At 37.1% G+C, this 13,456-nt stretch overlaps 1 protein-coding gene across 2 annotated transcripts in view; it reads right to left on the minus strand.

Annotated features, from left to right (window-relative positions):
* Nucleotides 1-1,086: 1,086 nt before the first annotated feature.
* The window catches only part of MTRR (5-methyltetrahydrofolate-homocysteine methyltransferase reductase), a 34,102-nt gene continuing 21,732 nt past the window's right edge, over nt 1,087-13,456 (minus strand). For both annotated transcript variants that reach the window (XM_087721910.1, XM_087721909.1), the window contains exons 10-15: nt 11,022-11,064; nt 10,151-10,316; nt 7,338-7,460; nt 3,072-3,160; nt 2,651-2,833; nt 1,087-1,423 (exon numbers count right to left, since the gene is read on the minus strand). In XM_087721910.1, the coding sequence (XP_087578036.1) occupies nt 1,279-1,423; nt 2,651-2,833; nt 3,072-3,160; nt 7,338-7,460; nt 10,151-10,316; nt 11,022-11,064 (749 nt within the window). In that variant the 3' untranslated portion in view covers nt 1,087-1,278. The remainder of the gene's footprint in view (nt 1,424-2,650; nt 2,834-3,071; nt 3,161-7,337; nt 7,461-10,150; nt 10,317-11,021; nt 11,065-13,456) is intronic.

Consider the following 13,456-nt stretch of genomic DNA (forward strand, 5'->3'; position numbering starts at 1 on the left):
TTGGAGAACACACAAACCAGCATACAGAGACACTGCAGTTTCAATAGACTTACTTTGCTGGAAATACAGGTATCAGAGTCCAGTCAGTCACCAACGTCTTTCAGTTAAGGGATAATCCAAATAATATAGTCCATAATCATACAAACAGTCCGGTACACAAAGTTTGCAGTTGCAAAACTTACAATAGCTCACGCTGATCACTATACGGCACTTCTAACAGCCAGCTTCCAAACACTCAGATCAGATCAGCAGCTAACAGTGATTCTGGCTCCATCTTATGGCCGATTGAGGAAACAGCAACCAATCACATTTATAGCATGATTTAAAGAAACAGGTACAGCATTGTTGCATGATTTATATATTGCCAACCCAACCGTTAGATTATATTCCTAACAATTACCCCTATGCCTACAGCCACTAATTAAGAAACCTGGGCTTTGTAAGTGAAATTAAGAAAAATGTTTCAAATATTCATATATTTTTTCAACACTAAATCATGCCCATTTCATTGATCATATTTAGATGAGAAGGAAATTTAATATAGCTTTTTCTCCTTCATATCAAAACACTGTTCATAAAACATTTGGGCAAGAACTGGGCATTAGGTCCTGTATTAAGTGGTAGCTGATTCTGTTCAGGATTGGGCTCATTTTCATGAAAATTATTTGCTTTATACCATGTCAACCCAAAATTTATTCCCTCTGTTCCCAAAAGAGGGCACTGCCAAAATAAAAGGCTGGAGCCAAGGCAATCTCTGGTTTAGATGTACATTTAGTAAAAATCATTCAATTAATATAAATGTTCCAGCTGTATTTTTAAATAAGTTATAAATAAGTACATATTAAAAAGTACTTTTTTCTGTAATTATCCATTGTAGTTTTTTCTTCAAAAGCAGAACGTTTAGACTTATTGAATGAATAATATCTCTTACACTCTATATATTGTAAATAGCATACAATAGTTTTTGTTTTAAAAACCCTCCGTCTGTTAATAGCTGAAGAAAATGTGTAAGTAACATCTATGCCATATTTTCAAACTTAAGGCAAAGTTACATCGATCAACTTCAGAGAAAAATAAAACACCATCTTGATGGAAATAAGTAGCACCATTTATTTAAAGCCACTTGTACTGTGACAAATGCCTTGGTAATGATGTATTTCTCTTTATTATTTCCCTAGAAAAACAGTTCAAATAATAATTGAGAGAAAATTACAGACAGAAGTAAGCATGTAAAAGATTGCTGTTTACATTGGTCAAATGAATTCAAAAAGTTAATGTTCAGGCCCAGATATCCTGCAAGTATCTTTTTTCTTCTCTTAATGTAGCCAGTATTTTCAATGCATCCAATTTATCAACTCCTCTCTCAGTGGTGAAGACTTCCATCAGAGTGTCATTCACATCTTTAGCCATATTTTTTGCATCTCTTAAAATAAAAAACAAAGAGGGAAAACAATTATAATTGACTTAAATAAATGGATTTTAACAGAGGTGGAGCTCTTGCCTCATAATCAGGAGATTGAGAGTTTGATTCTAGGTAACAGCAGATATTTCTCTCTTTGGGCATAAAGAGAAAATATTTGCTGCGAACTCCACATAGGTGTCAGGAAGGGCATCTGGTCAGTAAACACTTACTGGTGAAACTCGAAAAATTAGAATATCGTGCAAAAGTTCATTTATTTCAGTAATGCAACTTAAAAGGTGAAACTAATATATGAGATAAGACTCATTACATGCAAAGCAAGATAGTTCAAGCCATGATTTGTCAAAATTGTGATGTTTATGGCTTACAGCTCATGAAAACCCCAAATCCACCATCTCAGAAAATTAGAATATTACATGCAATCAATAAAACAAGGATTGTACATAAAACAATATCGGACCTCTGAAAAGTATAAGCATGCATATGTACTCAGTACTTGGTTTGGTTCCCTTTTGCAGCAATTACTGCCTCAATGCGGCGTACTGAGTACATATGCATGCTTATAAACTGTATAAGCTGATATGAAGGACTAATCAACATTTCTCAAAAACATTTAGTTGCAGTTATTGCTGCCCTAAGGCAGGCACAGCAGTTACTAAAGGTTCACATACTTTTACCATACACAAATATAGAACTTTGGATCATTTTCTTCCATAAATAAGCGAACAAGTATATTGCTGCTTACTCAGTGCCTATATATCAGTTTGAGACAAGAGAGACAGATTTCTGTAACTGGTGTTTTTAGCCTATTTGGGGCCCTTTAATCTTGCCTTTCTGTTTGCATCCTATCCCCTTGCTTGCCTTAACTTGTAACCTGATTTCTCTATTATTTTGACTCAACAAGGTTAACCTAGAAATATGTGCCCTTCTTTCCAATTCATTTTTGTTCAGTCTTTTAAAAGCAACTTTTATTGTTATCCTGTCATCTTCCCACTGAGAGCAGTAATGAAAAATGCCTCCAGGATTTCCTTGTTTTTTTAAAAAAGTCATAACCACAAAAACACCTGGATTTCTCATTGATTTTGGGGTTTTATTATTTTGCTCTCATTTTTTGTATCGCCAGTGATGAAGGCCTGAACGTTTGTGTTTGTACATGCTAAGCTTACAGCAGCAAACTGTTTTAACACATTCTTGCATATCCAGCGCTTATAAAAATTCAGCATTACTCACCCACATACATAAAAATATCCTTTCTCCTGCAGCAAAATCCTACTAATCTCTTTACAATAAAGCCGGAGGTTATCTTGAACATACTTAGCAGAGGCAGTTTCTGCCACAGCTGGAACATCTCTTGAGAAGCAAACGATCAGGTAAGTTAACACGCCATTTTCAAGAAAGAACCTGAGCTCATCTCTGAAAGAGAAAACCAAGGAAGAGGCTGGAATTATTATTTATTATTATTTATTAAATTTATATGCCGCCCAATCCTGAAGGATTCTGAGCGGCTTACAAAGAAGGAAAGAAAAAAGAAAAGAAAATAAGAAAAGGATAGTTTAAAATTCACCACACGCATTCGGAATGAAGAAAATACGGTTCCAATGGACAACTACTAAATGTTAAAATACTAACAAGGAGCAGAAGAAAAACTTACTGGAACAAGTAATCTCTGGCTTTATGGCGGCAGCCAAAAAACAACCACGTCTCTCCAAACATATAATCTGGGTGCTTTTCTCTGAACTTCTGCCTAAATAAAACAGCCAATTAAAAATAATACAGTTATAAAATGTATTATGCATAGCTTCTATCAGAAAAGTTGAATTATTATTAGTTCCTGAAGGAGAAATAGATTATAAACCTACAATTTGCAATATTTGCAGCAAAATATTTTTTTTTATATACAAAGAATAACATATATCTAGTTTCCCCCTTAATTAAAGCAAATTGTACCGAAGAATTATATGTGCACAGCATTATGAAGGATTCTGGATCTGAAACTCCCATTGCAATGAAATTACTGTTTTACACTTACAAGGCCCTCAATTATGGTAGCAAGTTATCCACATTACAGTAAAACTTTAAACCTAGAATCCGAGGACAAATTGAAATTCTTGATCAATCAGTCCATTTACCAATACATCTGTGCTAATTAGAATTAAGATCATTGTGCATAAAAGTTTAAGGACTCATCAAACTGCATGTTTCAATGAATCTGCCGATTACCTCCCATAGACCGATTAGATCACACAGGTTAGGTCTTCTCCAGATTCCATCTGCCAGCCAATGTCGGCTGGCGACTCCCCGGGGGAGAGCCTTCTCTGTCGCAGCTCCAGCCCTCTGGAACAATCTCCCCGTGGAGATCCGGACCCTTACTACCCTCCTGGCCTTCCGCAAAGCCATTAAGTCCTGGCTGCTCCAGCAGGCAGAGGGGGGGGGGGGCTTTCAAAATATCCAGTCCCTCAGAAATTGTGACTGTTGTGTATTTTAATATGTTGTTTTGTGTATTATCCCCTTCCCTTATTTTATTGTAAGCCCCCCGGAGTCCTTCGGGAGTGGGCGGCATACAAGATCAATAAAACTAAACTAAACTAAACTAAACTAATCTCTAAATGAAGAAAAGCTAACCTAATAGTAATAGCACTGTTATATACTGCTTCACAGTGCTTTATAGCCCTCTCTAAAACAGTTTACAAAGTCAGCATATGGCCCCCCAACAATCTAGGTCCTCATTTTACTGACCTCGAAGGGATGGAAGGCTGAGTCAACCTTGAGTCTGATGAGAATTGAACTGCTAAACTGCTGGCAGTCAGCAGTCAGCAGAAGTAGCCTGCAGTACTATATTCTAACCACTGTGTTACCACGGCTCACAAGCTCTACCTGATATAAAATTAAACACAAAACCTTTCTGCAATTTTAAATAAACATATACTATTTAATGTAGCGATTTACAGCCTCAGAATATTTAAAAAAAATGAATATGAGAGTTTCAGGAGTTTGGGTATCCTTTCAGATCAGTACGATGTAGCATTTCCTTGCAACTGTTACCATCTTGCAACTTTTAAAATATAGTTAAGTGTCTATTTTTTCTCTTGGATCCCCCTCCCCCATTCTTCCTTTAATAACTCTTCTAGCTTAGAAATATTATTAAGGCTCCTTCATGTACTGTATATTTGAGATTTCCTCACAAACCTTTATCTATCTAGACAATACTTTATGGCTGATTGCTGAAACCTGAGGAACAGGTATAGCTAAGTGTTGTGGCCCAGCAGGAGCCGTTGGAGCTGCCACCAGACTCCGACAGCGAGGGGCCCTATGAGTCGGCTCTGGAGGACCTGGACAGGGTTCCGAGCAGGGCGCAGAGAGACTGGTTGGCCACCAGGTGGCGCCTGAGCCTTGGACCAGTGGGGAGGAGACAAGGGAGAGTGATCCAGAAGCCAGCAGTGAGTTGTTCCTGGATGCATGCCATCGAAGAGCTACTAGGCATCAGGAACAATTATGCAATTACAGGAGGTAATTGCGCTCAGCTGGTGGTCATTAGGATCCTCTCCAGACTATAAAAAAGACTGCTTGTGCACACACCCCTCTTGCAGAAGTCAACGCATTGACTAAAGAGAACTGTTGTAACTAACTTGGCAGGCTGGATTGCTGCCAAGGTTTGTCTGAGTTGCTGCCAAGGTCCTTATCTGTTTGTTTGCTTGGCTTTCAGCCACCGAGATTTTGGTCTTGGTATTGAAGTACATTCTAGTTAAGCTTGTCTTGGCTTTCGTTACTGGATGGAGGAGGAGGTCAGAACAGCTAAGTATCTACATTCAGATGTATTTACAATAATAGAAATACATTAAGTCAATTAAACACAATGCTGTAGTGTTTCAAGTAAATAGGAAGGACATTTAGACATATTTCTTGTAGATTAACATAGGTCCTAGTTCTCCTACTTGATATTCATTCAGTCTATTATTGGACCAGAATGGCCTTATAACCCTGAAATGCTTTCTGTTGTAACAAAATCAACATTTTACTCATTTCATAGCTGCATATACATGTGCATTGGCTATTTCAATAATATGGAACAAATTAGTCCCAGCAGCTTGTTAAACACTGACTTGCATTATAAACAGTAATTAGAGCCAATCGGTTGCATCTCCATTTTCCAGGGCAGAGCCCGGCTACCTCAATTAAAGTTATTCCACAAATTTACGATTCAGGTTTTTAAAAGAAAAGGCATAGCAACCATTCAATTTCATGCTCCACATACAGTTACTTTTCTAGAAAACTGTCCTTATTATCCTTCCCTCTATTACAAAATAAAGCGTAAAGTCTGATTGTGGTAAATTCATGTTAATTACATGAGTAAATTGCAATGTTTTCGGAATGAAAAAAAGGGTCAAATATTGAACTTAGGATGTCCTGCACATCTACAGCTCAGCTTTGACAGTTATCATCTTTACGCACCAACTGATGTGAAGTTTAAAAAGCTGCAGCTCGCAACAACTAATTAAAAAAACTCTGATATACTGAAATGCAGTTGGTTGAAACCAAGGCAAGCAACTTTCCAAGCATTTTAGTCAGTGTATTTATGATCATAACGTATTTATCACAGGGAAGAAAACTAATATGAAGCTTTTATTCCCTAATTTGCATAAATGTATCCTGAAATAACAATGTATGCAAACATGTAGTTTTAAGATTTCATTTAGTATGGTTGCAATTTATTAAGCCAAGATGAATTGGAAATAAGATACCGGGGTTCTATTTTGGTTAATTAGCATCTAGCCCATCCTGGCTTATCTCAAAAGTTAAACAAGGTCAGACCGAAATTCATATTTGAAAGGCAACGTCTGGGAAAACTGAAGTGAAGAGGGAGGGAAAAACAGACATTATCGCAGATATGATTAACTGGGAATAGTAGCGTTTAATTCAGATTGGCCTCCTCTTCACCATTCATTATCACATGAGAAGCCTGGAATGAGACTGCATATATTTTTATAGACTTTAAAAAAATATAATTTCATTAACATTTAAAAACACTGCCATGTTAATTATTAATTTATGTTACTTCTTATAAATTAGAGTAAATAGCACAATATTAATATATTAGGTTAGCATAAAAGACTATGTTAAAAAAGAAAGCTGAGTTGCTATAATAAAAACAGCTATTGTAGTGAGAGAGAGGAAAAAAAGCAAGCCCCCCCCCCAAAAAAAAACTCTTTTCCTTTACTAATAGTGGCATGGGGGATAAGAGCCGAAGTGGCGCAGTGGTTAGAGTGCAGTACTGCAGGCCACTTCAGCTGACTGCTATCTGCAGTTCGGCGGTACAAATCTCACCGGCTCAAGGTTGACTTCAGCCTTCCATCCTTCCGAGGTGGGTGAAATGAGGACCCAGACTGTGGGGGCGATATGCTGACTCTGTAAACCGCTTAGAGAGGGCTGAAAGCCCTATGAAGCGGTATATAAGTCTAACTGCTATTGCTATTTTTTTAAAAAACGACGACAACTTTAAAAAATCACTTGTCTTATTTCCATGGCACACAATCAGAATCTGATTGTTCATGATTGTTCAGGTAAAAGTTTTCATAGTGTAGCCCAGTGGTAGTCAACCTGGTCCCTACCGCCCACTAGTGGGCGTTCCAGCTTTCATGATGGGCAGTAGGGGTTTTGTCCGATGCTGAAGCACTTTCCTTTCTTTTAATTTAATTGACTTTTTTTAAAAAAATTCATAGAATTATTTAAAAACATTTTCATTAGGTTTTCATAAAATCACCATTACTGTGGAACCGGTGGGTGGTTAGAAAGCTTTACTACTAACAGAGATACAAAAGTGGGCGGTAGGTATAAAAAGGTTGACTACCCCTGGTGTAGCCACTCATCAACAGAAGCTAGAAGATAGGTTGTTGGTGACAGACTGATATATTTAAAAGACTTGCCTATGCTGAAGAAAGCCAATAAATGGTGCAATTCCGGTTCCTGGACCAACCATAATGAAAGGGACAGAGGGGTTGTCTGGCAGGTGAAAAACATTGGATGGGCGAGAAGTTATGTTGATCTAAAATGCAATGAAAACATATTTGAAAATTTTGAGTATTTGAAAATTTATTTATAGGCCGCCCTTTTCCCTGAGGGGACTCAGGGCGGCTCACAACTCATGGGGAGGGGGATACAAACAATAGTACATAAAAGCAATACATAATTAAAAATAAAGCACAACATTCATACCATTCGGGTGGGGGTGAGTTACATTCTTTAACCCCAGGCCTGACGGGATAGCCAGGTTTTAAGGGCTGTGCGGAAGGTCTGGAGGGTGGTGAGGGTACGAATCTCCACGGGGAGATCGTTCCAAAGGGTCGGAGCTACTACCGAGAAGGCTCTCCTCCGCGTAGTTGCCAGTCGACACTGACTGGCAGATGGAACTCGGAGGAGGCCTAATCTATGAGATCTAATGGGTCGCGAGGAGGTAATTGGCAGAAGGCGGTCTCTCAAGTATCCAGATCCACTACCATGAAGGGCTTTATGGGTGGTAAGTAGCACCTTGAAGCGCACCCGGAGATCGACAGGTAGCCAGCGCAGCTCGCGGAGGATAGGATATTAAGATGAAACTGAAGAAAATGTACAAACCAATACTCCTCTCCTCCAGTGATTAGGCATGATTGCTAAATTACTCACTTAAAAAAAATATAAAAAAAATAAGGAAACACAGGAATGAGTAAACTATGAAATAATTAATGATTTCCATTGAAAGGAAGTGAAATAGGATGACAGAAACTCAATTTCTAATAACAGAAATTGGTTTACCAAGTGACATGTTTGTCTTTGAGACTTTTTCCCACAGCATGGTGTGACAGTTGCTTCTACATTTTGAACAGAACAATCTTGATAGATTGTTAAGAAGGTCACAGACAAAAGAACAGTGAAAGTCACAGGCCTCACTTCTATTAAAACATAGTTTCTATTAATGTAATAAATGAAAGGCTTGTGTCATTGTTAAGCATTTCTCATATAGCTGCAAAGACCCCTGCAGTTTCTTTAGCAAATAATTAATGTCATGAAATAATTTGTTTTTTAAATGACTGCAATTTCTCTTTTGGCCATAAAGCACTTCAAATGGATGCAAGTTGATTCTTGTCACTAGAAGTGGTTTGCTTCCTTCAAATGAATTCTGAAATTTTTAGATTATTTATGTACTCTTCAACAGAATTATTATAATGCTTTATTTTACTTGATTTTTATTAAACATTTTTTTGTAAAGTAAAAACAGTAAACTTTTAAAGACAAGAGAGTCAACCACAAAAGTGGTTAGTAAATAAGAAAGTAGTGAAAGAAAAAAGAAAAATGATATAAAGGATTGGCAGTCAATCTTCTGTACAGCATAAATTATAAAAATAAATTCTATTTTATCCTCTCTCTAAGTGTCAGGCCTGACACTAAGATTATATCAAGGCTCTTCCTACACTTCAAACCCATGAATCACAAATTCATTTTTCCCCATTTTCAGCAAAAACATCCACAATTAATTTCTAGTCACTGACAAATCTAAACATTGTTTTCCCTAATCAACTAAGTCAATTTTTCCATCTCTGGAAATTCTGTCACCTTTATCAATTATTCCTCCATTGTGGGTATTTTATGTTCATCTTTGTTCAAATAACAATCTCACTGTGGATGCCAGGTACAAAAATAATCTTCCATAGGTTTTTTTCTACATATCTGTTCATTAATCTCAGTAAGAAAGATTCTGGTTTCAGTTGAATATTAATCTTTAACATTCTTTATTTAAACCTCAAAGTTTCTAGCTTTTTTTTACAAGTCCACCAAGCATGATAAAATAACTCTTCAAATTTTCTACATTTCCAACATAGTTCTAAGTACTTCTGGTGTCACATACCAATAGTACTTCATTACATGTACAAATTATCTTTTAAATTATAATATAAAAAATTGTAATTTTACAACTATAATACATTTCTCATCATCAATCCCAAAGAAGTGTACACTAATCATAAAATGATGATCCAATATAGTTGCTACAATTAATTGCTACAGTCAATGTTTTATGATTTGGCTTCTATTTTCACCCACCCTCATTCTCCCACCTTAGAAATCAATCCAAACTTCCTCCAGAATAATTCCAACATTCTGGTCCTCAGGAGTGGAAGTTTTCCATTTTCAGAACCAGGTCTGCTAGTAGAATCATATCTTTACATAGGACCCTAAATTATATTTTTTATAGCTGCTACTACCAATCCACAAACCACTGTACTAAGAATGGAAGTGTCAGCCTCTGCTTTGCTGTTGCTTCGGCTGCCATGAAACGGGGAGGGAGGGCATGGTATTTGGGAGGGGTTACTCATTGTGCTGGAGGAAGGTTCTGGAGTTCAGCTGCCTGTCGGACTACGCATGCGTGGGAGATTCCCGTCAGGACTAATGGCACCGACATTCCATCTTCGTGATGCCTTTTGAAGTTATCTCACACCTGACACTTGAGAGAATTATGATTGGACTGTAACTGTGATGCCAAGGGGTGGGGAATGGGCTATTCTATATATCAATCGCTTTCGCGCCTAAATAATCAGACTTCGCTACGCTATGCCTTTAATCATTTATAATTAGTAAAAGTACACTTGATTTCTACACATGGAGCCTCGTGGTCTTCTTTCCTAATTATCTAATGGAGAGGTCCTGACAGGAAGGAATTATTTTCTCAGATTCAAAACATAAGCTTTTATCAAATGTCGATACCTGTGGAGAGAAGAGTTCTGTGCTCTTCTGATTCACCTGAAGGACGGGGGCAACAAGATCAGCTAGCCAACCTGTACAGACCCCTCTTCGCAGCTCACCTAGGTGGGATGGAAACTCCAGAATATTAAAGATGAAATGCATCTTTCCAGGATGAAACAAAGTCGAACTGCAATGAAATAGTCAAAGGAAAAAAACCAAATGTTCTATTGAATAATAATAAAGCATTCTGTCAAAAGCAAGGGTTATTCTGGACAGCCATGCTGCTGGGTGCTTCTACCAGCCCCTTTTTATTCTCAGAATGATCATAAGGTATTACTATTGTCCAATACTCCAGATAGGAATCTGAGGCTGAAAGCATGTGGCCAGTTACGACAGTTAATATAAAAGACAATTCCCAAAAGCTCTCTGATTATACTGTTCAGTTTCTCCGCATGATTTGTCAGAATTCCAATGATTAACCTTGCAGAAAGATGGCTGAGGAATCACAAACACACACCGTGAAGGTGCTGCTACAGGCCAACAGCTTTGTAGTTCAAAGGCTTGAGAACTGGCTTCAACTTGAATCACTTTGAAACAGTGGTTTCCCTGGACAAATGAGCCACGACAAACCAAACAGGAACTTCCAGAACAGAGATAATGCTTAGCAAAAGATGCCTTTTCATTCTGCTATTACTAGTGCTGAGAAACAAACCACGAGAAATCTAATGAAGTATAATATGTGAATGACCACCAGTCTTCAATTGCTAAGCTGGTACACTTCCAAAGATTTCAATTTAACGTCTCAGCTAAGTTCTCCAACCATAAAAGGTTTGGATCCATTTAAACAAATGGAAAACACTTTCAATTCACAATTAAAATTTAATTACATTACCTTGCAGCTGAATAGGGTCTGGCTTGCAACTTTGGAAGATGTTCTGAAAAAGAAGAAACCTGTGAGCATAAAGGCTTAGCCTTGAATCCACTCTTATCTATTTACAAAAACAAAACAATGGAATTGTATAGTAATTATGTATTTAAATAAAACTTAAAGTATTATGTAGATTGTATTCTGATTTCATTTTTTTAAATTTAAAACCTTTTATTTTCCATTTTCATAACATATAATCACATGTATACTATTACATAGCCAATATCCTATTGTATTAAGTAGTAATTACATCAGTTCCTCTTGTCATCAACACCCAGAAAGATAAAAACCCATTATTAGCTGCTCTCCATACACCTCTTTCTTTTACCTCTCCTACCTCCTTTCTTCCCTCCATCATCCTTTTCTACTCTACTTCTCCTTCCTTTCTCCTTCTCCTCTCTCTTCATTCCACTCCTCCTTATCCTCATCTTCCCCCCTTACCCTCTCTCCTATCCCTCTCTTCCTATCTTTCTTCTCTCCTCTGTTTCCCTCTCTTCCTCTCATTCACTTGGTGTATTTCAACTTCTGAGCAAACTCCATTCTATGTTGATGTTATTTATGCTTCCATATCAATATACTTAACATATCTTAGTTTTAAAGAAAAAATAAGAGAAGACAGTATACATGTGCAATCATATTGCTTTAAAATCTAACACCCCTCGTCAAGCCTACTATACATCCCTCCCTCCCCCCTTCCCCCCCCCCCCCCAGCCTTCCCTCCCCCGACTTCCCAGAACCCATACACGGTACAAATCTTTAACAAAAACAGTCTAAAATATATTTGAAAAAAAGAATAGAAAATTGATAACATCTTTAAATTGAACTTAGCTCCTCCTTGCTAAGTTAACTTTAAACAATTTATATCATTCCTGATCTTAATCATAAGCTATCTGGAATTTCTTAGTCCCATATTTATTTTGTATATAATCAATCCATTTTTTCCAGTCTCGTTTATATCTCTCGTTTGAGTGATCCTTAAGATATGCAGATATTTTAGCCATCTCGGCTAAATTTGTGAGTTTCAATGTCCATTCTTGAATTGTAGGCAATTCTTCTTTCTTCCAGTACTGCGCCACCAACAATCTTGCTGCCGTTATTAAGTGCAAAATCAAATTAATCTCTGCAGCTGTACAATCAGTAATTATACCTAACAAAAATAACTGAGGAGTAATAAACTTTATCCTTTTTTAAAGAACATTTTGCATAATCCACCATATTTTTATCCAAAATGCCTTAACCTTTTTGCAAGTCCACCATATATGAAAATATGTAGCGTCGAGAGAATCACATCTCCAGCATTTCAATTTTTATAAACATTCTTATATAGTTCAATAACACATACTACCACCATATTTAACTTCATCTTTAAGCTTGATTTATACTGACACAAAGGCAGTCTTTCGGTTGCTGGATTGGGGAGATGGTTAATTTGTGTTAAGAGAGAGGTGGTGTCAACACTATGAAAGAAGCAGTGATATATACCCTCCTCAATAGGTACTACTTGATTCAGCCATTGGAACAATTACTGGCCGATATTGAATATTCTATGGTGGGCAGAGAGTCTGTAGAACAGTCGTCAAGGGGAAAACCGTGTGTGCTGTAAACTTCTTTTCTATATGTCTCATAACCATGAATATGTATGTATGAAAGGAGAGAATTTGTACTGCAAAAATACAATGTCCTGCAGACATCTCTGGTAATAAGGTATCTGGTTACAGAGGGATGGCTCTAAAGCAAAAGGTTTATCTGGATCATTTACAGTCAGCATAGAAATGGTTTTGTTACAATGGTGGATTATTTTTCTCAAGACCTGTTTCAAGAGAGTGCAGCATTTCTGATCTCTTTAAATCTTTTGGCAGCATTCTATATCATTAACAAAGCAATTCAAGATATTCTTGAGTTGTCAGCTTACATATTTGCCAACTAAATTCTGGACTATCTAAAAGTGTTGGGATTTGGTAGAACTGGTGGTTCCAAAATAAGTAAATGGCAATTCCAGCTAAGAATATGTGTGAGGAAATAATAGTTATGCCTATAATTATTCCATTAAGGTGCTTGGTCCTCCCTTCCATATTGTTTAATAGCTGCATGAAACCACTCAGTTGCCCCGTTCAGAAGGGTATGCTGAAGATTCCCATGTGTGTGAACTGTGTGGAGCCCATCAATGCACTTTTGTATGACTGCTAATAAGACTCTGAGCATGAGAACTTCTCTTAACATCTTGCCTTTCAAAAGGCAGAAGACCTTATTTTTCTGAGTGCTGAAGTAGAAAGGCTATTAATTAGATTATTAGTTTTGTTATTCTCTGTTTTGATTGTAATCCGCTATGAATGCAGGTGGTCTATAAAAACCTTTAAGTCAATCAATAAATATACATTACAAAATGAATATAGGGTGAG

The sequence above is a fragment of the Thamnophis sirtalis genome, unplaced genomic scaffold, assembly GCF_051295495.1.
Source record: "Thamnophis sirtalis isolate CommonGarterSnake01/CBP01778 unplaced genomic scaffold, rThaSir2_p1.2 scaffold_8, whole genome shotgun sequence".
Classification (NCBI taxonomy): Eukaryota; Metazoa; Chordata; class Lepidosauria; order Squamata; family Natricidae; genus Thamnophis; species Thamnophis sirtalis.